This window comes from Sminthopsis crassicaudata, chromosome 1 (assembly GCF_048593235.1).
Source record: "Sminthopsis crassicaudata isolate SCR6 chromosome 1, ASM4859323v1, whole genome shotgun sequence".
Taxonomy (NCBI): domain Eukaryota; kingdom Metazoa; phylum Chordata; class Mammalia; order Dasyuromorphia; family Dasyuridae; genus Sminthopsis; species Sminthopsis crassicaudata.
In genome coordinates, this window is record NC_133617.1 from 663200269 (window position 1) to 663226004 (window position 25736).

At 33.6% G+C, this 25736-nt stretch overlaps 1 protein-coding gene across 2 annotated transcripts in view; it reads left to right on the forward strand.

Moving 5' to 3' along the window:
• Positions 1-25736, forward strand: part of SMARCC1 (SWI/SNF related BAF chromatin remodeling complex subunit C1) — a 147268-nt gene that overhangs the window by 89049 nt on the left and 32483 nt on the right. Inside the window, exons 22-24 of one of the 2 annotated variants that reach the window (XM_074283090.1) lie at positions 16350-16405; positions 18158-18272; positions 19472-19620. In XM_074283090.1, coding sequence (XP_074139191.1) covers positions 16350-16405; positions 18158-18272; positions 19472-19620 — 320 coding nt within the window. Of the gene's footprint in view, positions 1-16349; positions 16406-18157; positions 18273-19468; positions 19621-25736 lie in introns of both variants that reach the window. The other variant, XM_074283089.1, reaches the window with a different exon arrangement.

Below are 25736 nucleotides of genomic sequence, written 5' to 3' on the forward strand. Positions count from 1 at the left end.
TCCTTTCTTCCTAGGATCACACAGCTAGTAAGTGTTGATTGTCTGAGCTAAATTTGAACTTAGTTTCTACTGACTCTAGATTCTATGTGCTATCCATTGCACCATCTAGAAACTCCTAGAGTTTCAGGAGGCTTGGTGGATCCTTAGATTTTCTTCTGGATTTTCAGTCTTGGCTTTGTTTTAATATTTCTTTTCTCATTGAATCATTGACTTCTGTAGTGTCCATTCTACTTTTCAGGGAGTTTGTTGTTTGGGCAAGATTTAATACTTCCTTTGCCTAACTCTTAATTCCCTTTTCAGTGCTTTCTTTCCTAGCTTGATCTTACTTGTTGTCCTTCCTCTCCCCCCCCCCCCATTAACACCCTTGATTCACTTTTTTAAAAAAAATCTAAACTTTTCCAAGACTTGTAATTGAATTTGTGCCTAATCTGTATACATATTTTTGAGGCTTTGTTTGTAGGTATTTTGGAAACATTCTGTTTGTTATTGTTGAGTTGTTTGAGCTTTATCTGACTCATTGTAACCCCATTTAGAATTCTCTTGGCAGAGATACTAGAGTGTTTGCCATTTCTTTTTCTATCTCATTTTACAGATGAGAACCTGAGGTAAACGGGGTGGTGACTGCCCAGGGTCACACAACTAGTTTCTGAGGCCAGATTTGAACTCATCAAAATGAGTCTTCTTGATTTTAAGCCCATTTAATGTATGTACTTCCTGTCATTTCTTTTGTGTTTCTGAGCATCCTGTCTCCAGAAAAAAAATTTTTTGGAGATTCTGTTGTTTGCTCATTTTTGCAGCCTACATTGGAGTTGATCTTAGAAGTGGGCTTTTATAAACTTTTGGCTTGTTTTGTTAGGAGCAATGAATGTTGTGTTGTTATTCTTGTGTAAAGGACCTGATATTTTTCTCTACTCCCAAAGTGGAATGGTCTAGGTATGGCACCCCATCCTTTCTTTTCTCTAAGTTTAATCAGGTTCTTGATTTGAATTTAATTCTGAATACTGCGCACTGTTGATGAATTCAGCTGTCAGCTGGCTCAGATGCTTTTCTTTTTCTGAGTTAGGAAGTGGAGGATGCCTTTTGGTCTTTTTCATTCTTGATGACCGTTATGTGTCTGCGACCTCCCCTTGACCTGAGACACAGTCTCTCCTTGTTCTAGAGTGCTTTGGGGAATGGGGGTAGTGGTGGGTGGGGGTAGGAGAGCAATTCTGTACTTATGTCCATATTCATTGTTCAGAGTCCATAGATCTCTGTTTCCATATGCTTCACAATAATACTTTATTGTTCTCATTTCAGATATATACTCCATGGTTACATTCTAATCCAAGGATCATCTTTATTACTACTTTTATGGACTTTTTGATCTACTTCCTAACTTTCCCTGTTTTTCCTGAAGCAATTCAAAGCCGCCAAGATCAGAAGAGGATTTATACTATATTCTAACCATCAAAGGGCAGCTTATGCAGCACTACTAACCTAACATGCAATTATGGAGACAAAGAACAGAGCCAAAAATGCCCTAAGAAAATTTTAGTATATATAGAGAGAATATAACTAGATGTTAATACCATGTTGGATTAGTAGTGCTGCATAACTGCCCTTTGATGGTTAGAATAATTTTTTATTTTAATATTTCACCTAGTTTTTAGGATATAATGCAGTTCAAAATAATCTCTTTACGCCTTTTAGTTTTTAAAGGATCTTTTAAATAATAATCACTTAATACTTTGTAGCCTGTTTTTTTAAAGTTCTTATTTATTGCTATTTGCTGATAAATCCTATTTTCATGTTCTTAAGGTTTTTATTTCTGTACTCTAAAAACTTTCTCTACCTTTTTATTCATTCTTTATTCTTTAGGGTTTGTCCAAAACCCATGAAATTTATTTTAAACAAATTTGTTATGGCTTTTAGTCTGTGGTTGGCTTTTTTTTTTTAATTGACAATACAATCTTTAATGGGTAAAATTATTTCATAGCTTCCCATAGGAAAAATATTCGGCAACTCTTGCCATTAACTGTTCAATACAAAGCAGTTATTATATGTTTCCCTGCGAAGGCTGTCTGCATGGTATTTGAAGGTAAGCAGGAAAGTTCAAACTGTCAGATAGCTTCATCTCTAAGGCAACTAAATATGGATAACTTCCTGGTCCTAAGATTGATTATGTAGGTAAATCTCTTAGTACAAAATAGTCTTTATTTAATGTTTGATTGTAAAAGTCCTAAAAATTTTAGTACTTTCAAATACATTTTTACTCCATGTCACTCCTTTACTTAATCAATTCCATTTTGTCCCTATAACTTCTAAGATCTATTGTGAATTCCGGTTTCTGACTTTTAAAGTTCTTTATAAACTGGGCCCAATTTATATTTCTCTCCCAGATGGCCACAGAGCACTTTATTCTTTTGCCTCTACATCTTTGCACTGTTCTTTCAGTCTTAATTATTCCTTGGAAATTTTGCTCAAATACCAACTTTCCTGCTACTCCCAGCTGCTAGTGCTCTTGCCATCTGAAAATTTTATCTTGTATTTGTTTAATGTTGATTTTGTACAGTCTGTCTTCCTGGATTAATTCTAGGTTCCTGGAGGATTGAGAACTGTATCATATTTGTGATCACATCTCTAGCACCTACTATGGTGCCTGGCATAAAGGGAGTATTTCAAAAGTGCTTAGTTGCTTTTAATCCATTCATACAGGAGTCAGGGGCAAGCTGTTTTTGAAAACTGTGATATGACCACAGTGGAACTAAGAAGTAGAAAAAAAGGCAGGGATTTTCCTGAGCTCTCCAAAATTACCTCCAGATAATTTTAAGATAATGCTCCCAAACGAATTCAGTAGTAGTAGAACCAATAAAAGGACACAGGGAAACAATTTTCCAACCCAAGAGAACTTAGAAGGTTGCAGGGGAAATTTATTGTACAGCGTGAATGTGGAGGACAGTCTGGCTCACATAGCATCCTAACCAAAGGATCAGAAGGCCATACCTAAAAACCACACCTCAGCAATCCATCAGCAGATCTTGGGGGCAACTGAAAGGGTAGCAGCAGCTTCTGAAGCCCACAGATGTAAAGGGTTTGAAAACTGCTCAGAAAGGGGGAAGGGGTCTCTTTTGGGTTGAAGGTCCTGCTTTGCAGTCTTTGGATAAGGAGGGTACCAGAGCTTATGAATATAATGGAACAGAGGTTTTCGTTTTTTCAAGGTAGGAAGATCCAAAGAAAGGTGTATTTACTTCTCTCCTGGTTTGTGAACAATCACAAGTCTTCTTTTCTGTCCTCCTTGACCTGAGACCAGGGTCTCTGCTCCATTGGATCCTTAAGCTCTAGTGTGTTCTTCAAAGAGCTACACCAAAACAAAAACAAAACAAAACAAAACAAAAAAAAAAAACTGAAGCTTAAAACAGTTCTCTACATCCCAGCAGCAGAGCCCAAATTTAAAATTTAACTAAAAGTCAAGAAATAGCCTAGAAACAACAACATAAAAGAACCTGATCATAGAAAATCACTATGGTAACTGGAAAGATCAAAACATAAACTCAGAAAAAGATAAAGTCTAAACAACTAATAAAGGGAAATATGGATTGGTCTCAGGTTCCAAATTAATTCATGGAAGAGGTCCAAAAGAATTTTTAAAATCATATGAGAGAGGTAGAGGAAAAATCTGGGAAAGAAATGAAAATGATTCATTAGTGTCATGGAAAAAAAGTCACCAGCTTGATAAAGTACATGCAAGAAAATAGCAACTTTAAAAAATAAAATAGGCCAAAATAGTAAGAGGCACCATAATCTACTGAAGGGAACTCCTTAAAAAGTAGAATTGGCCAAGGCCAAAAGAGATAAAAAAGGCTCACTGAAGAAAATAATTTAAAATTAGAATTGAACAAGTATAAGCTATATTGATTCTCATTAGACATCAAGAAAATCAAATTTAAAAAACAAAACAAAAGAATGAAAAATAGGAAGAAAATGTGAAATATTTCAAATGGAAGACAACTAACCTGGGAAATACATTAAGGAAAGTGTTTTTTAAGAATTACTGAATTGCTTGGTATGGATGATCAAGAAAAGGCTCGGCCATCATCTTGTTGTTTTTTTTTTTCCCCACAGTATATATGCATGAGTAATTTTTTAAAAAATATTATCCCTTGTATTCATTTTTCCAAATTATCCACTCCCTCCCCTTGATGACAGGCAATCCCACACATTTTACATATGTTACAATGTAACCTAGATACAATATATGTGTGTAAATACCATTTTCTTGTTGCACATTAATTATTAGCTTCCGAAGGTATAAGTAACCTGGGTAGATAGACAGTAGTGCTAACAATTTACATTCACTTCCCAGTGTTCCTTCTCTGGGTGTAGTTGTTTTTGTCCATCATTGATCAACTGGAAGTGAGTTGGATCTTCTTTATGTTGAAGATATCCACTTCCATCAGAATACATCTTCATACAACATTGAAGTGTACAGTGATCTTCTGGTTCTATTCATTTCACTCAGCATCAGTTCATGTAAGTCTCTCCAGGTCTTTCTGAAATCCTCCTGCTGGTCATTTCTTACAGAGCAATAATATTCCATAACCTTCATATACCATAATTTACCCAACCATTCTTCAATTGATGGACATCCATTTATCTTCCAGTTTCTAGCTACAACAAAAAGAGCTGCCAGAAACATTTTGTTGGCCATCATCTTCTAAGAAATTATTTAGGAAAATTGTTCTGATATCCTGAAACTAGAAGATAAAATAGTTAGAAATGGAAAGACTCTACTGATTATCTCCTGAAAGAAATCCCAAAATGAAAACTAAGAGATATATTATAGTCAAATTTTTATGTTCCCAGGTCAGGAAGAAAACATTACAAGCAGCCAGAAAGGAATGATTCAATTATCATAGAGCCATAGTCAGAATAATACACAATTTAGCATTTTCTGTATTAAATCATCAGGGGGCTTGGATTATAGTATTCTAGGAGCAAAGGAACTAGAATTACAATCAAGACTCACTAGCAAAACAGAATATAATTCTGGGGGGAGGTGGGAGAAGGGGACACAGAATACTGTTAGGATTACAAGGTGATAACTCAGGTTGTCTAAACAATTCTCTGGCTCAGAATTCACACCTTTCGTTCAGGCCTTTGAAGGAAGTTTACACCTTTGCACTTCTGAGGTAGAGTTTACATGTTTAAAGGAGTTTGCACCTTTAGAGGGAGCAAGTTCATTGGTTGAAGTGTTTCCCACAGGCCCTTGAGTTCTCACTAGCCCATTCTCTGCTAGGATAAAAGAGGAGGGCAGTAGAGCAAGGAGTTAGTCTGACTGGGGGATTGAGTTTAGATGGTGGTCTGGAAGGAGAGTCTGGCTAGGAGACGGCAGTCTGGAAGGATAACTTAGAGATGACCGGACCTTCACAGAATACAGATATTTAATAAGAGTTCTTTCAAGTATTCCTGATGTAAAAGACTAGAACCGAAAAGAAAATTTCATTTTCAAGTACAAGACTTAAAATGGAACATCAAAAGTTAAACAGGAAAGAGCAGTCTTAAGGAATTCAGTAAGGTCAAATTGTTTAAATCCTACATGGAAAGCTCTTAGGGCTTTTTAAACAAATGAATGGGTGAGAAAGAATGCATTAGGAGAAAGGATAGGTAGAATGAAGTAAATTATCTCACATAAAAAGAGATGTAAAAGTGGCTCATTTCAACAATGAGATGATTCAAACCAGTTCCACTTGTGCAGTGATGAAGAGAGCCATCTATACCCAGAGAGTGAACTGTGGGAACAGAGTGTGGAACAGAACATAGCAGTCTCACTCTCTGTTATTTGCTTGCATTTTGTTTTCTTCCTCAGTTTTTTTTTTCTTCCTTCTTGAGCTGATTTTTCTTGTGTAGCAAGATAATTGTATAAATATGTATACATATATTGGATTTAACATATATTTTAACATATTTAACATGTATTGAACCACCTGCCAGCTAGGGAGGAGGTGGAGGGAAGAAGAAGAAAATTTGGAACAAAAGGTTTTGCAAGGGTCAGTGTTCTAAAAATTACCCATGCATATGTTTTGTAAATAAAAAGCTTTAATTTTAAAAAGAGCAAGAGATGCAAAACAGCTGTTAAAGTGGAAGGGGAGAATGGGGTAAGGGATGCTTTTGAATCTTGTTTTCATCACAATTGACTCAGAAGGTATTATATACATATTCAGTTGGGTATAGAAATCTATCTTAGTATAGGAAGTAAGAGGGAAAAGGGAAGAAAAAGGAAAGGGAGTTAATAAAAAAGGAAGATGCATTGGGGGAGACAGTAGGCAGAAATAAAAACTTTGAAGATGGGCAAGGTAGAAGGAGAGACAAAGGGAAAAGTAGGATAGAGGAAGATGCACAGTAATTATTCGTGTGGGGAAAATACTAATACACTGTTGGTAGAGTTGTAAATTGATTTCAACCATTCTACAGAGCAATTTAAAGGGCTTTAAAATTGTTCCTTAACTTTGAATCATCAACAATAGTATGTCTGTATCCCAAAGAGGTCAAAAAAACAAAAAGGAAAAGGATTTGTATATGCAAAAATATGTGTCCTTTATGTGGTGGCAAAGAATTGGTAAGGGGATGCCCATAAACTCAGGAATGGGTCAACAAATTGTGGAATATGATTGTGTTGGAATACTATTTTTGTGTAAGAAATGAAAAGCAGAATGATTTCGGAAAACCTGGAAAGACTTGGATGAACTGATGCAGGTGAAACGAGCAGAGCCAGGAGAGCATTTTAAGATGATCAACTGTAAATAATTTAGCTAGTCTCAGCAATACAGTGATCCAAGACAATTTTGAAGACACAACTACTTCCAAAGAAAGACCTGATGGAGTCTAAATGTACATTGAGCCATGCTTTTTTTTTTTTTTTTTTTTAATATATATATATAGATAAAGTTTATGTATTTTTTTGGTTTTGTTCCTTGCTTGAGGGATGAGGGGTGGAAGGATTCTTGACGAATAAGGAAATATGTTTTGCATGACTGGACATGTATCAAAAATATATCAAAATCTTTGCTTTCTGAATGATGGGGAAGGGGAAAGGGGGAAGATGAGAATCTAGAAATCAAAATTTAACAAAAACATGTTAAAATTGTATTACATGCAATTGGGGGAAAAATAAAATATGAAAAAAATTAAAATAATTTTTTTCTCTTTTTTTGTAATTAAGGCCTTTTCTTTTCAAAACATATGCATGGATAATTTTTTAGCATTGCCCCTTGCATATAGCCTTGTGTTCCAAATTTTTACCTCCTCCCCTACATGGCAAGCAATTCAATATATGTTATACATGTTAAAATATATGTTAAATCCAATATATGTAAACATTTATGCAATTATCTTACTTCACAAGAAAAAACAGATCAAAAAGGAAATAATTTCTCCCCCCCCCCCCCCCCCCCCCCAAGGCTGGGGTTAAGTGACTTGCCCAGGGTCACACAGCTAGGAAGTGTTAAGTGTCTGAGACCAGATTTGAACTCGGGTCCTCCTGAATTCAAGGCTGGTGCTCTATGCACTGCGCCATCTAGCTGCCCCAAGAAAAAAATTAATAAGAAAACAAAATGTAAGCAAACAACAAAAAGAGTGAGAATGTTATGTATGATCCACATTCAGTTCCCACAGTCCTCTTTCTGGGTATAGATGGCTCTCTTCATCACAAAATCATTGAAACTGGCCTCAGTCACATTCATCAGAATTAATTGTCATATATTATTATTGTTGCTATGTATAATGATCTCTTGATTCTGCTTATTTCACTTAACATCAGTTCATGTAAATCTCTCCAGGCCTTTCTCAAATCATCCCGCTGATCGCTTCTTATACAACAATAATATTCCATAACATTTATATACCATAACTTATTCAGCCATTCTCCAGTTGATGGGCATTTGCTCAATTTCCAATTTCTGCCGCTATGAAAAGGGTTGCCACAAACAAAAAAATAAATATTTTTTCTCTCTAACCCTAGAGTGCTTTTTGTTTTGTTTTTTAACTAGTTAACTAATCAAAGTTATTTCTTCTTTCAAAGCACAGAAGCCTCTCTGGAGCAAAAAATAATGATTTTAAAAGCCCTTTCAAAGTGTCCTCATTTGGTCAGAATCTGTTTTGTGTAAAATGTGGAAAATCAGTTGTGTCTTGAGCATTTTATTTTTGTTAGGCAACTCTTTCTTCTGAGTATAAAATGTTTAAAGTGAAGGAAATAGACTAAATCTTTTTTCTGTTGTATCCAATCATATTATTTTGGTATTTGACTAAACTGTCTTTAAACAAAACAAATACAGAAATTGGTTTATTTACAATTTGAGTAATAAAATTTAGGTTGTCAAAAGGATTACAATTAAATGGTTTAGAAATCCTTCATTTCATATTTCAATTATTTGATATGTGGCAGAGGTCCTGACCCTCATTCTCAAAGACTTCCAATTCAGGAAATCGTTTCTGTGATCCAGGGGAGGGATAACCTTCCTAGAACTTATTCACACAAATACAAAGAAGCTTGTCTCAGAAAGTTTGACTACAGCTGATCAACTTTTTGTGAATTTTTTTAAAAATCAAAATATAGTGAAATATTTCATTTGCATTCAAAGTAAATAACGTCAGAAAGAGAAGTTGAAATCGCCATGAAGAGCACAAATGATAGACCACCTACAAAAAATAAGTTATCTGTTTGACTCTAATGAACTTAAACTCCTCTTGAGGAAATCAGTCATCCATATTGGTATTTTTGCTATTAATGGAAACCATCAAGAAAAGAAATTTTACAGCTAAATTATAAGATCATTCCTGGGTTCTCAGGTAAGAAAAAAAGTGAGATGGTCAAATTGGTTTTATCATTTCCCCCCATTTGGTCATCTCATTTTATGTTGTTCTTAATTATCATAAAGAAAGGGGACTAGTATGAAACTAGATATAGCTTAATGTGCTAACATCTTTTGCATAGGAGGACATCTTGTGAAACTTTAGACAGAAATTAAGTTTCTCCAATTAAATCTGCATATTTCATTGCATTCAGTAATAACAGATTAGACTTGGCTTATTTACACAAGCTATTGATTCTGAAAAATGAAAGGGGATAAAACTGAGTTCATTGTCTAATTATTGCCATTTTTTAGAGAAATATAGCCAATGTAAAATAGTTGCCACAGCTAGATATGGAAAAAAAAAAACAACCCACAAAAAAGCTGAAAAATCAACTTAGCCAATAAACCCTTGATCTTTTTGTCAGATGTAGCAATGTGGCAGCCAAGGAAAGCACCAGTTTCAAATGTAAGCTCATTGGCAATATATTATGGAGGAGGAAGACAGGATGGTGAAACAGCATTGTTTCACAAAAAAGTAAAGTTCATTGGATGGAAAAATAAACCTGCAGAAAGCTTGGCCTGACATCCATGAATTGATTTAATTCATCCTGAATACTTTTAGTAGATGAAACAAAGGACATCAAATATATATAAAATGGAATAGATCTGCCATCATTTCTCTGTCAAAATTTTTCCCCCTGCATTGATGGCCACATGTGGATTCTTAATGCCTATGTACCAGATATGTTAAATGCTTAAATGTGGAATTGCATTCAGTAAAATGAAATCAGCTAGAGTGACTAATTTATACATATATGTGTGTGTATATATATATATACACACTCATATGTGCATATACATACAGACATAAGTACATAAATACAAATTATAGAAAGAAATAATTTGCCCTTTAAGTATATCCTATAAGCAATAAAAGTATGAGGGAATCTGGTAATAACATTTTTATGATAGTTCAAAGTAATGGTAAATAGATTACTCCCCAAATGCATCACAATTGGCAACTAAGAAAGTCTTAGTAACCACAGTGCAAAATTTTTTGAGACAAAAAACCAGCAAAATCTAGCTGTTAAGGTCCTTCTCCAGAAAAGTCTTTTCATTGTTTATACTAAAATCCTAAAAAATTCCTTGATATTCAGTCATAGAGATAATGTCATTCAGTAATTGATTCCTTTATTATTATCATGAAAAGAAAATATGGGAAACATAACTTTGCCAACAATATTTTCCAGTATTGTAGTGTTTCCATTATACATACAAACTTCAAGTAAAAGAGAGATTTCACCCAGAGATCGAAATTCTCCAGGTTTTTCTATTTTTGATTAACATTATGCCAACTACTTCAGTGTCCAGAGTACTATACGGTCTCTCCTCTGTTAGGTCCATGACCAGTCATTCATTTGGCAAATACTTAAAAGAAGACAAAATATAATATAATTCTTGCCATCAAGAAACTTGCCTTTTTCTGGGAAATCTCAAGGGGATGGCTACCTAATCTAGTAGATCATACAGGAAAAAAGCAAGTGAAGAAAGAAGAATATTTCTCAGATTATCTCATGCAGATAGATAACCCATATTGAATGAATTTATCAGTACACATCTTGTACAGACATTATAAATGAACTATAACTTGGCTTGAAATTAAATAGGAACAGGAGAGGTGGAGTAAATTTCATTTCAGATATTACTACTTTTTAAAAAACGTTTTTATTGACAACCTTTATTTTTCATATCATCATTATATTTATATTTAATATAATAAATATTATTATATTTCTGAGTACATCTTTTCTCCTGCCTGTTATTAACAAAGAATAAAAAGAAAAAATAAAGAGGGATTGAAAAAATCTTGACATGTGCTGAACTGTTCCACTTTTCTAAAAACGAAGAGGACTCTATCTCATGTCTCTATTTGGAACAATAGTTTCATCATTTTAATTTCACCATATTCAAATTTTATTGTTTTATTTCCATTTGTCTTGTTGTCACAATTTATTTTAGTCATTTCTTAATTGACTTTGTAGCACTTTCACTGCATTACTTTCATTAATTTCAAGTTGCATCCTGCCTCCAAAACATAAATAGCTTTTAAAAATTAAATTTTAAAATTAAAATTAAATAATTAAATAAAAATTAAAAATTTATATTCTCTCGGTGCTACAATATAGATGCAATGTCACTTTGAATGTCACATTTTTAAATGAATCAGAGCTTCAAGTGATCCAAAGGATAAGTGAAAAAGATATGTGGTCATTGTAAAGAGAGATCTTGTTAAACAGATTTTTTTATTCTGGCCACAAAATGGCATAGATCAGTCATGTTTGTCTTTAGCACAGATTGGATTACAAGCAGAAGAAATAGTTTGGTAAGGTGAATAAGTGGTTGGGGAACTATCCAGTAATTATTTAGATTACAGTGTCTAAAATCAATATATACTAAGCTGATCGCTACCTTTTTATAAAGAGTCAGGCCATGTCCCTCCAGTTAATAACCATTTATTTATGTTCCTTTTAGTTTTAAAAATACTTGTAGAGAAAAACAGAAATAGTATGTAATCTAGCATGTGGTTGAGAAGACAACCCTGATAATAATATTGTTGTACATGTCACTTTTTAGGAACAGGAGGCCCAGAAATGACTGTGTTAATTACATTCCATATCATCAAATACAATTCACAGTTTATAAATAGCTGAGGGCTTCTCACCATGAAAATTTTCAAAACACCATTCAGAGCCAAAGAATTCTAAGTCAGACAGCTATGTGAATGAAGAATTTGGCAGTTAAACTTGTAAAGGGAGTCAAATGGTTTGCTTTTTTTAAATTATTATTAGATTTTGCTTTTTCCAGATAAGAGTGAGGATTTCCTGCTGTTACATAAAAAAAGGTCCTCAGGTATTGAAATACATACCCACTTTTCTAGCTTTTTGAAGCTGTGACTGAACTACTTCTGAATTGAGTTCTATTTCAAGGACTTTGGCTAATGAGAAGGATTTAGTTTGCTATAGTGGCTGTTTTCTATGATAAGATTCATATTTTTGGAAATAGATTGACTCTTAAGTGCTTCCTTTTTTTTTTTTTTTAATGATACTGTTGCCTGACAAAAGTGGTGCCCTTGAAAGCAGCTAGTGGCATGGTAGATAGCACCAGTCCTGAAGTCAAGACAACCTGAGTTCAAATTCTGGCCGCAGACACGTCCTAGCTTTGTGACCCTGGGCAAGTCACTTAACCCCAATGGGGGGGGGGGCGAGTGGGGAATAAAAAAATAGTGCCTAATCAAATAGGCAACCTCCACTTGAAAGGCAATTAAAATATCACCATTTTTGAAATAAAAGTTAGGTGAAAATGTTAATAATTCAGTAAGATTATTTATGTGTAAGACACCATTATTTTGTGCAAATTTTGTTATTGTAGTTTCATAAACATTCAAATTAAGAAATCTCTTTAATGGATGAACTATATACTAAAAGATGATTAGAATCAATAAGCTTTTATAATTAGAAAGGACTTCAAAGATCACTTAATCTAGCCACCCTAATTTAGAAATGAAGAAACTAAAGACTGGAAAAGTGAAATAATTCAATATAGCTAGTGGTGATAGAATTAAGTCCCAGATTGAAGAAGATAAGCAGTAATGAATGGGAGCAGGAAAGTATGAGACATCTTCAGGTGGCCACAAATAAGACCAATTGGTCTAGAGGAAAAGGCTCAAGTAGCAACATTATGGGGTTAGCAAGCTGTGGGAAAAGTTTGGGTAGGATTTCAAGTATATAGTACTTGAATTTTCCCTTCTATGCAATGGAAAACTATTGTCAGATATGGGACTTCATAAAAAGTAGCATTTTAGAAAAATTATGTTTGACAGAATTCTGTTTTGGAGTAAGGGAAAATCAATTATATAGCTATTTAATCAATGGAGATGAAGATGAAAAAGTGACACCTCTTCCCCTTCTTCCCCCGAAAGAGATAAAAATGATATCTGGGACTTAGAAATTTCAGTTCTAAAGGAGGGGAAAAATCAGTTTGAGAAATCCTCAAACAAATGATAGTTCAATTGTAAACAGAACAAGATAGGGTATCTAATTGTTGGAATTATATTACTTGTAAACTCAGAAGGTTAATGGAATTTTACATGTTTTTTCTCCATTCCCTTAAAAAAAAAAAAAAAAGGCAAATGTGAATCTCACATTTCACATTAAATAATTCTTAACATTATTAGTAGCATTTTTTAATAACTTCACAATTGAGATTTTATAGAAGAGAAAGGATTTTTTTAAAGTCCCAAGTATACCCTGGCTTCAAATCTTTCCTTTCATTTTTTTCTCTGGTATTCCAAAGTACAGGTATAACTAGATCTACTTATAAGCTAAGAAGGCTACTGAATAAGTAATTATGGGCTTGTGTAGCATATAAAACAGAAGCTTAATAAATGTTTATTGAATTTAATTAAAACTGTTGTTTGCCAAATTATTTTAAAATTTTATTGTTAATGAATCTTTTAAATTGAGTCATTGTCTTTAGATTCCAGTTAAAGTGTGTGTTTTCATAATTGTATGAAAAACTTATTAGAGGAGCTAGCAGAAACTGATAAGGTAGCAAAAAATTTAGGCAATTAAGTTTTCATAAAGGAAGGAGCTCAAGAATCAGAGAACATGGAGAGGGCAGATGCTCACAGGATACCACATATCCTATTAAGAAACAGTATGACTCTTCCCAACTTCTCCACTGGGCCTCCCTGCCTCCTTCCCGCGCCTCAGCGCCCCCCCCCCCTTTGATGGGAAGTACTAAAAAAATAAGCTTACTTTATATAATAGTATTTTTGTGGAAAACAAACCAATAAATTAGCATATTTAGGACATTAGGTTTGCAAGGGCTCCATTATCATTTTGCAGCATAGTGCTCTGTGATGCACAGAGAATTGGCATTGGGCTTAGGAAGCTCTGAATTAAATTTCTGCCTCTGACATATATGAACTATGATAGTAGACTAGTCATTTAACCTTTCAGTGCTCCAGGTAGTTCTCTAAAACTCTAAATTATGGTCATTTTAGATAACTCTTCAATTTTCAACAGTGGAGGGAATTTCTTGGCTTGGTCATTTATTACCTCTGTGACACTTTGAACAAGTCAATCTCTTTGGCCTTAAGTTTTTTCATCTGTAGACTTGAAGGAATTAAAACTAAATTATCTCTAAGATGTCTTCCGTTTCTGAATCTTTGATTTTATTCAGATCAATGTTTATGGATTGTGTTTTGGTCCACTTTAAATGCTCGGTTTTTAAAAATTTGCTCTTTTAATGCTGTGTAGCTCGTGCCTTACTAAAATGGGGTCATGTTACATATTGAGAATAACAAATTTGACATTTGGCAAAGCCAGTAAGTTGGCATTTTTGTCAATGAGAATATGTTAACTTCCCATGAATATTTAAACCAAAGAAATGTTTTTCTCCCATAGTGATGAGTAACTTAACTCATCATTAAGTTTTTAATTTTCCTTTTTTTATTACTTCATATAATAGATTCTGTTATGGGTACTCATACACAAAGCCACTTATATACGATATCAAGACAAACTTAAAGACTTACACAGAATTTTAGAAGCAGGAGTTCAGTTTCTAAGTTTTTCCCATTCTAGACAACTGTCTTTGTCTGTACCATTGTCATAGTAATAGCGATATTTAACATCAGGTTGTCTTAGAATTTTACTTAATGAAGGAGGTTGGCTTCAGAAATGTACTTTCCTACCCAGGACTCTTAAGTTGGTATTTTGTTTTGAGATCATTAGAATGTAGAATTCAGTCATCACTCAAAATTGGAGGGGGTTAACCAAAAACTGTTTTTCACTCATGTAATTTATTCACAACTTTGTCATAGGCAAGATGAAATCAGCTCAACAGTTGATGCAGTCAGTATTCATTAAATAGCTGCTATCTGGAAAGCATTGTTTTGGAGACTGATTATATAAAAGTAGAAGGATTCAACATTTCCATAAGGGGAACACAGAATAGAACGTGAATGGAGTAAAGGAAAGTTCCAAACAAAATACCTTAGGAAAATTTGAAGAAGAATACTTCTTGGAGAACATCTAAAGGGGCTGAGAAAGGGAAAATACTGGAGTAGAGTGCTTTACTGGTATCACAGTAGATAGAGCACTAGGTCTGGAGTCAGGAAGACTCTTCTGAGTTCAAATCTGACCTTAGACCTTAGTTTCTGTATACCGTGGACAAGTCACTTAACCCTCCTTGTCTTGGTTTCTTCATTTGTAAAATGAGTTGAAAAAGGAAATGGCAAATCATATTGATAACTTTGCAAGAAAATATCAAAATGGGATTTCAAAAGAATTGAATATAATGAAAATGACTGAACAACAAAAGAGTGCTTGAAGGGAGAAATAAGACTAGAAAAGTAGGCAGATGTCAAACTATAGAATGCCTTAAACACAGCCGAAGGAATTTGTTTTTAATCATAGTGGCAGTAGGAAGCCGCTGAACATTTATCAACATATGAGATGAGATGTCCTAAACTATGAGTTTAGGATATGTGTTCTAAAGAAAATTATTTTATCAGCTATAGGGAAAGTAGATTAGAGCAGGAAGAAACCAGAAGTAGTGACATTTGGAAAGTTTTCTAATAGTTGAGTTGTGAATATAATGTATATATGTGTGAGCTTCTATTGAGGTGGTTTTGCTTGCCCTCTGTCTTTACCACCTTAGAAAAAATGTTTTGAAGGTAGAATCTATAAAGTTTTGCAAATAATTTCCTTTGTAGGATAAAAGAATAGAAATAATTAGAGCTATTTCAAAGTTTTGATTTTTGTGGCATGATATTAGTAGTGGTGCTGTCAACATAAATAGGAGGAAAAGCATTGATTTGGGGGTTGTATGTAATGATTTTAAGCGTGATGCTTTTAGAGCTGTTTTATTGTAGTGGATTTGGAATTGAAAACAAGTTTTGATCTTGTTTCATATACTTAAAATCTGTTGTGTGATCTTGGTCTAGTTAGTTTTTCTGAGCTTCTGTTTTCCCATTTTAAAAATGGGAATAATGATAGCTCTACCTCAGTGTTTTAGTGAGGGTTAAATGAGATAATATATGTGGACATTAAGTTCTAATAAATTATAACTGTTACTAATAAATTGAACTTGGTAAAAACACATTTCCTTCACTTTTTAAAATATATTGGTTCTCCAGTGTTCTAGAGGAAATAGGTGTTTTTCTAGGAATTTACTGATTTAATGTGATACAGTAATATGATATTTCAATGTATGAATATATTTATTTTGGTTAGATGATTATGTTGCATTCTAATTTGTAAGACTACTTAATTGTTTGGATTGAGAACCACAATTTTGTATTTTCATTGCTTATTTCTTAGTGTTATATGTTACGTTGTGGTTAAAACTCAAGATGGGAAATATTACTCTAATCTGCTTTTAGTTCTGACATCTCTATTTTAGCAATAGCTTTGTTATAATCTGATTGAGTTATTTATCTTTTTTCCCTTCTAGATGGTACTGAAGAAGAAAAAATGGAAACTGAGACAGATGGACAACAGGCTGAAAAGGTGAAGTATGTTCAATTGAATTTTCTTAAATATAAAAATAATATAACTTTTGTGGCAGGGCTTTAGACAAATTATTCACTTAAATAGGTAATGGATTTTAAATTAGATGGTCAGAGGGTTTTGTATAAGATAAACAATTTATGTACTTAAAAATATAAAGAAAGTTTAGATTAGTCAACATAGGGTAAGCGTATCTCTTTTTTAGTTGAGGTTTTGATTATAGAATGTTAGAATTTTATAGGTGAAGAAATTGATACCTAGGAGAATAATTAATTTTCTCATGGTCATGTAATTGATAGCAACCAATGGCAGGATAGAAAACCAAGTTTTGGACTCTTAACCTGTAGTCCAGTTTATTTTTGACCACATATTGCTTTTTGTACCTCTCTGCCTTACAATTCAGGTTACATTTGGAACTTATTGGTAAGTGCAGGATGCCTGGGACAATGGGGTTCTCAGTCTACAGAATTGATTCTAAATTGGTCTTTCTGGATCCTTTTCTTATGATAATTCACTTTGTTTCCATTTAACATGAAACTACATGGTTTCTCTAGTAATTGTTATGTCAGAAATTAACTTAAACACAAATTGGTGTGGTTTATGTCATACCCTCCTTATTTACAATAAGGTGATTACAGTGAGTTATTCCTTGACAGAAAATTCATTAGGCTGTGGCAGGTTTTGTATATTCTTTCAGATAGCCCCTCAAAATTCCCCTAACTTTGTTTATGTTGGTTTTTTTTTTGTTTGTTTGTTTGTTTGTTTGTTTTTAAATATGGGAATGGGATATGTCACAATCACATCACAAAATGCAATGTCTTAGTGTATAGGTGCATAATGAGCATTAATTGAATTTTAAAATTGGAATCTAAATAAATTTTGCTTTCAGAAATCTTATGAACATGGTTTTTCTCCTCTTTTTAAGGTATAAACTTAGAAGAACTATGATTCATTTCTTAAGAGAGCAGAGACTATGTTGTCAAGTATTTAATTCTGACTTGTGATATTTGGAATCTTGAAGATCACAGTGGATAGTATTTCGACAGCAAATATATTTTAAGCACTTATATAGACAGAATTGATTTATGAGCCTTGTTTCCCTTAAAGTCTTAACTAACAGGTCTCTTCCTTTTCCAGGCTTTAAAATGACTTTTAAAAGCATTAAAAGCAAAAGGGTGTTAATTTCTTATCTTAGAACCATTAAGGAGCTATTACTCCCTATTAAATAGAACCAGGAAAACATAGGTGAAACTGCTTAATCCATTTGGCAGCAATTCAGAAGATAAATTGGAATGGTAAAGTCAGGGAAACCAGTTACAAAGCCAAGTTAATAACCTTGGTCTGATGAAATGACAAGGGCTTGAATATAGGTGATAAGAATCAAAAATTGAGGTTGTGATTTTGTGAATAGAGAGAATGTGTTATCTGAGATTTGTAGAGGCAGAAAAGAAATGGCAAGAAATGGAAACCGATGAGATATGTGTGTTATAGAAAGGTGAAGTTGAGAATAAAGCCAAAATTATGACCATGAAAGATTGGGATAATATTCTGAAAACAATAGAGAAGTTTGGGAGATGTGTGGTTTTGGTGTTAAATTGAGTTCTGTTTTGAACATGTTAATTTTAAAATGTCCCTGCAACTCTGACATGTCTAATAAGTAATGGTGTGTTACGTGATTGTCCTAAGACTAATATCCGTAGAAGGATTTTTTCCTCCCTCTTTCTAACTCAGAAGAAGTTACCTTTTCTTTAGGTTGATAACAAAGGTGAAAATGAAACTGATGAAAACGACAAAACACAGGATGGAGAAAATGAGAAAAGTATTGAGAAAGAACAAGATAGTGAAGTTAATGAGGATACCAAATCAGGTAATTTATGGAAACTGTTCTTTAAAAATAATCTTTAAATATCTCTGGTTCAAATAACTAAGGGAATGAAATCCTTTCTGTAATACATTTATAAATCTTAACATTATTTTTTCACATTTTGTTTTACAAAAGGTTCAGTGTTAATCACTCTGGTCTTTTGACATGTGTGCCATTTTCTTAGTATGAGATGATGAAACCTGGGTTGTTTTGATGTGCAATTATGTAAATAGTTTTTTGGAGTATTCTGTAATATGGTTAATAGTTTTTAATTCTTATGAAAACTAATGATTCATATACTCTTGTCTTGGGAAATGGCTTTTGGTCATATATACATTTCTTAGTTGTCAAACTTTTATCAGGTATTTGATGCAAACCCTTATTCACAGTTGATCACTTCCCTTCTTATTTTAAGTATGTTCATTTTATTTGTTCAAAAACATTTGTTTTATCAACTAGAATAATTTATTTTATATTTGACATTTTCCTCTATATGATTTGGTTAAGAGTTTATCCATTACCCTTATTTGAGAAAAGTATTCAATAGAATTCGATTTTTAAAAATTATAAAGCATCTTTTTGCCCTTTAGAATTTACCAGAGCACTTTTCAACTTGTGTTGTTAAAACTTGGGGTTCATTTATATTGGCAGGAATTGCACCAAGTTTTTTCTTTTCCAATAGCATTTTATTTTTCCAGATACATGCAAGGATAATTTTCAATATTTATTCTTGCAAAATTGTGCTCCAAATTATTCTCGCTCTACCCCTCCCCAAGACAGTAAGCAGTATGATATAGGTTAAACACATATAATTCTTCTAAACATATCTCCATGTGTGTCATGCTATCCAAGAAAGATCAGATCAAAAGGGAAAGAAAAAACAACAAAAAGATGAAAATACTATGTTTTAATCCACATTAAATCTCCATAGTTCTCTCTCTGGATTCAGATGGCACAGTTTCTATCCTAAGACACATTGTGGAATTAATTGCACAAAATTTAATGAAAAATTCAAGTGTAAGAAGACAGAATGTACCACTTAAAAACCTTGAGACCATTAGAGACTAAATTGATTGCCTTGAGATTGAGGCAGATAGAGGGCTTTATTTGTGTTTTGGTCATAGCATTTCAAGGATAGTATGAACACTAGTTCATTGTTAAAGTCAAACACACTTAGAATGAGTCTCTGATCATTTCAGAAGAGAAGGATGGTGAAGAGAATAAGGAAAATGATGCCTGTAAAGAGAGAGAGAATGATACTGGAAAGAAGAAAGTGGAACATGAAATTTCTGAAGGAAATGTAGCCACAGCTGCAGCAGCTGCTCTTGCCTCTGCTGCCACCAAAGCAAAGGTTTGTAATTTTCTTTCCAGTGGTTTTGTAGGGTCCCTCCAAATTATGTTCTCATGTTCTCTTTTGAGTAATTGACAAAAATATTTAGGACATGGTACCCTCTGCATAGTGTATTGATTTCATTTAATGTTGCTTGTTTATCCCTAAATCCACATTCATGAATTAAACAGTATAAATAATGGACCTAAAAGATGTTGGTTTTCTTAGTTTGTTAGTTTAGCTTGATAAGTCTTTATCCTTTTTAAAAAGAATATTTCCCTATATATTTGATCTGAAAGTGTTATTAATTTGCTAACCATAGAAAATTTTATTTAATCAGTTTTCATTTTTTAAAAAATATGCTTTGTATTCTCTTGTTAACCTAAAGGAAATGAAAAGTACCTAAAATAGCTCTTTTTATACATAGAATTGCCAGCTTTTCTGTGGGTGGTTTTATCTCTCCAACATGTGTTATTAGCTGTATAGGGTATATTGCAGGTTTGAAAAAGAAAGAATTCTATTTTTTCCTTGTTTTTGTTAAATAAGCCTTTCAAGCCATTCCAAAAATTAATTTCTCTTTTTGATCTGCTTTTTCCTTTTCTATTCTATCCTCTAAAATCATTTATTCCATTACAAATTCTTAGCATTTCAAGAAGTGATTTGTAGATTGTTTATATAAATGTATCTTAAGTTTGTGACCAAAATGGCTTCTGTTCTTCTTTTTCTATTTCTTTATGTGGCACCTTCATAGCCTTCTCACCCAAACTGGCAGTTGCTGAGTAATCCTTCCAGTGTTTATTCTTTAATCCAAAAAAAAAAAAAAAAATCAGGCCTGCAGTAAGTACCCTTCCATTTGAAGTGAAAGCAGAAGTAGGAGATATATAGCATCTGTTCTTGAACTCTGGGACTTGTGAAAGATCCAGGAAAGATTTTTAGATGAATAGGGGTACCATGAAACATAGTCTCCATACTCATTAAGGCTAATTTTCAACCTCTGACCCAAGAATGTTTGAATATTTCTGATTATATAATAAGATGACTATCAATGTCAACAGCTTGAAAATGTTTTACAAAGGTTTTCTCATTTGTTAGGGGGGGAAAAACTGAGTCATGTAGTATAAACATTACTATCCATTTCCCAGTTATGAGGTAATGGATTCTTAAATTTGTCAGAACAGTAAATGGTATAGCTTGGGAATCAAGGCCAGACTTTATAACTGTAAATCTAATACCCTCTTTCTTCTTTATCAGTTGTCTTTCTAACTCTGCTGTTTATATAACACCTATTTTGTCATTGTTCCCAGCATTCTAACTTGAATAAAGCTGTAATCTAGGTGGATGTTGAGGATTACTATAATGGTTTGAAACTTTGCAGTTAACGTTTGTCATTTTTTCCCTAAGATATCCTAATTTGTATAGTTCCTTAACATCGTCCCAACCATTTTCTTTCTGGTTGTTAACACTTGAAAGCATAATAATTTCTAATTAAATAACATTGTAGAAAGCTATTTAACTGTTACTTTAGTTTTATCTGTTAGCATAATTTAGTTACAGATTCCTTAGGTCCAGTTAGTAACTTCTTTTGCCATCTGCTGTTTCTGTATCGTTTGATACTCCTTGTGTCTTCTGTCCAAGTATTCATCACCATGCTAATGTTAGGAGAATAGTCAGAGCTGGAAATGACCTAAGATTCAAAATTGTAGAGATAAGGCGTTTGAGACCCAGATAACAAAATGGCTTTCCTCAGGTTAAGCAGTTTTTTAGTGATGGCTCTCAGTTCCTATCCTTCAAGGACAATGTTTTTTTCTATTCTGACTGTGTTCTTAATATTGTTGGTTAATATTGTTCTTAATATTGTTGGTTCTCAAACAGCATAATGGTCATCCTACTAATTTCCTCCAAAGAAAATAACTTGTGCTTTTAATCCAGAATGATTGTTGAACAGGCATGAAATACACAGCATTGCACCAGATTACAAGAATAGAATAATTGGCTCATAGAATTTACAGCTATATTGGATCTCAAGGGTCATGTCTTTCAACTTCCTCATTTTAGAGGCAGAAACTGAAACCCTGAAAAATGAAAGGAGTTGCTAGACCTCTGACCTCTGCAAGCTTTTGGCTTGTGTATGGTTCTCCATAAAATAGTCTTTTAGGTAAACGTGCATTTGATATTTGGATGACATGGTCGATTCAATGGTGTTGCACTATTTACAGTAGAATTTGAATGCTTGACACTTCAGATCAAGAGAGCTGCCTAGGGGCAGCTAGGTGGCACAGTGGATAGAGTATCAGCCCTTAAGTCAGGAGGACCTGAGTTCAAATGTGATTTCAGACACTTATCACTTCTTAGCTGTGTGACCCTGAGCAAGTCACTTAGCCCCAAATGCCTCAGCAAAAAAAAGAGAGAGAGAAAACCTTATTGTCTAGTACCTTATCTTGCCAGGTCATCTTCAGAATTTTCCTAAGACAGTTCAAATGAAAACAGTTCATTTTTCTGGCATAGTGTTGGTAGACTATTTAAGTCATAAGCTTTATGTAGCTTATAAATACTTAGGGATTAATTATTTTGGTTATTCTCCTCCCCCCTTTGGGGGGGGGGGGCAAAGGCAATTGAAGTTAAATGACTTACCCGAGGTCACATAGGTAGTTAAGTGTAACGTATCTGAGACTGGTTTTGAACTTGAGTCCTCCTGACTCCCAAGTCTGATGCTTTGTCCACTGCATAACTTAGCTGCCCTTACTTTGGGATATTTAAAAAATAAATTAGTTCTTTCAAAACCCTTTCTAGAGTCTTCCATATTTATGATGCAACTGGATTTTTTTTTCTCATTGTATTCATTCCATCTCTTCTCATTAAGAAATTCAAAGGGCATTTTAGCGTAGTAGAAATAGTATCATTTGACCTATTTAGGCTTCCAGATTCAAATCCTGGCCTAGGTGCTCACTAGCTATAGTAGTACAAATAACATAGCCCTTCTGGGCCTCAGTTTTCTCATCTATAAATTAGATATATCTAATTCATAGGATTATCAAAACAACCTGTAAATATGATTCTTGTTATTATAATGCCAGAGAAAATGAGGCAAGCTAGAGATTAGAGAGTTATTAATATTTTATTTGAAAGGGAGAGATTTACTGGTACCAAATGGATCCATGCTTTGGTCTCAGAGCTGAATGAGACTATCTTCTCCAAGAATCCAGCAAACAATATGAGTTCAATGACATACATATACACGTGGCTCAGCTACAGGGGGTAAACTGAGTCAAAGGTGGAGTCAGAGTGCTAAGAGCTCAGTTCTGACAGAGTGAGGAGAGGCATTATATTATAGGGAGAGGTACCCAACATTCTGATGATGCCTAAGATAGAAGGTCTTTCTCCTTATCTGGAACATCATGATTAAGAAGGAGGGGAGTTTGAGCAGAACAATTCAGGGAAACCAAAGTGTAACAATTAGGGAAACTGAGTCAGAAAAATAAAAGAACTGTGGGACATTATTTTAATTTCTCACCATAATCATCCTAAGTACACATACTTTCTAAAAGTCTATTTTTAGAGTGTGATTTCAGGAAAATGGAAGACTCAATTCTTCCCTATTACTCTCTCCTTTTGGGTTATTGGATTCCCTCCATTATTAGATTAAAACATTTCATTCTGTAATTAATCTTTTTTTATCTGAAATTTTTATCAGGTTGTATAAGTATATCTTAGATGTTCCCCCAAAAATCATTCACAAAGAATCTTTGCAAAATTAAATCTTATTTCTTGTTTATCAAGAAAATTTATTGAAGGACTAATGTAATCGATTCTTTAATAAGCCCAAGGTAATGTTAGATGATCTTATCATCATTTATGATCTGCATTTATTATCTTGGGTTTTCTTATAATGGGCGTAGTGACACAGTAAAAAAAAAAGCCTAAGTCCTTGAGTTCAAATCCAGTCCCAAATAATTCCTAGCAGTGCTACCCAGGGCAAGTCCCTAAACCTAGCACTTACATCCTAAGGTTGTTGGGAGGATTAAACAAGATAATAATTGTAGAATTCAGAACATAGTTAAGCTCCATATAAATGTTAGCTGTTGTAATTATCTACTTACTCTCAAAAAATATTATTTATAAAGTGTTTAGTACAATGTCTTGTATGTATTTAACAAGTACTTGTTTCTTTGCTTTTCTCCCTCCTCAACCTCATACCAATACTCATTAATTGTTAGGTACTTCTAATGTTGAATGTGTTGAATATGTCTCTAAATACTTCGCTGGAGAAATGTATTTGTGGTTTACTTCAGAAACCTTTGACTAAAATAGTTATTTCAATTAAATGGAGGAAAAAAAAGTACTCTAATGGAACAAATAGTCATAAATAATAAAAATCTCATAGTTTGAACTATATTCAGGAAGATTCTAATATGAAAGAAATTACTTTTCTGCCTTTCACCAGATCAGAGAATATTTCCTGGCAATCAGAATATAAATCATTTTGGAAGTTTAATTTTTATTTGCTATTTCCTCTAATAAAACATGTTTCATTTTCTTCTTGTAAAATAGTTGATAAAAATACAATAAACTAATATTTGTTTTTAATGCCATATTGTAGATTAAGAAAATTGGAGCTTATATGAAGTGTTATTAAAACTTCCATGCTGAATATAACATTCTTCTTTTTCCATGTACACTCTAATGAATTATTTCCCATATGTGAAACATTTCACTGAAATATTTGAAAGCCATTGTTTTAGTCAGAATACACATTTTCCATTAAATCTGTTAAACTCTCTTAACTTGAAAGGGATCTTACATTTTTAGAAACCTGGGTTTCTTTCATTTTTCAGTCTTCCTTTTCCTGGGGGGAGGGGAGGAGAGAGGTGAGAGGTTATGTTTAACATGCCCTTTAATCTAATCCTTCTTATTTTGAAACATATCATCTCTGCTCATAACCTTTCTCCTTTCTGCCTTATTCTTGGTTCATTTTTCACATTGAAATTTAGTGATAATCTGATTCCTTCTAGAGTCTAATTTTACAGTAACTGGATAATACCACCATTCTCTCAAATGGTGCTCTCAAAAAGATGCCAAATTTTAGAATCTATTTCATGTTCCATTACTTAATTTCTCCTCTGAAACCTCATCATGTGAGCTTTACCTACAGAAATGAAGCTCTGAATGATCTTAATGAGTTATAAAGCTCCAGTGAAGTTCTCAATGAAGGGAACTAACAAAGATCAGTATAGAGATTATTACTAGAGAATGATGGATTTTTTTTTCCAGCCACAGCAATCCATGAAAGCAAACAAGGAAGTTTTAATCTGTATCAAGCATATATCCAAGTTCTTGGGAATTGAGGTTTTTTTTTTTCCTTCCCTGATTTCATCTCGGAGAGATAAAAGTATAAATGATACCTTTGAGGAAAAATTGATATGATTGATGTCGCAAATGATGTGGTTATACGTGCCAGATGATACGATTTAGGAGAGCACCAAATGTTGGCAATTGGTCATGTGAAGGATTCACAATGGCCATTCTGTTTGGCAAAAGGTAGAGTTACTTAGGAGAAGAAATTACAGACAAAATGAAGAGATGCAATAGACACCAGGAGAGGTAAATATGAAATATAGTTGGGAGAGCACATGCAAGGAAAGAGGAATTAAAGATAGACAAGTACCCTAATGTAACTCACAATTAGCCAGGAGAAAGGAAACACTATGAATTTGGAGCATAGCAGCTGGCAGCACCCTAAAAGAGTTAGTTATTAGCTATAAGGAGAAAGATACCATAAGGCATGGTGGGGGGGATGAGAGGAGAGAAACCACATGGCAGGAAAGACACCCTGAAGCAGAGTGCCATAGTGAACTGACCCAAAGGGGTACAGCCAAGATGGCATGGGCTATGGTGTCTTTCTCCTTGTTATGTCTAACTAACTCTTTTAATTGGCCAGTCATTGGTATAGTCCCTTCCTCCTGGTTAATTATTTTTTCCCTTCTTAATTTTTAAAACCCTTTTCCTTGCTGATTATATGCTCTCCCAAATCTATTTCATATTTACCACTCTTGGTGTCTATTTTACCTCATCATTTTGCCCTTAAAGTCTTCTCATAAATAAAAGGTACCCTTTGGCAAAGAGAACACCATATAATTCTT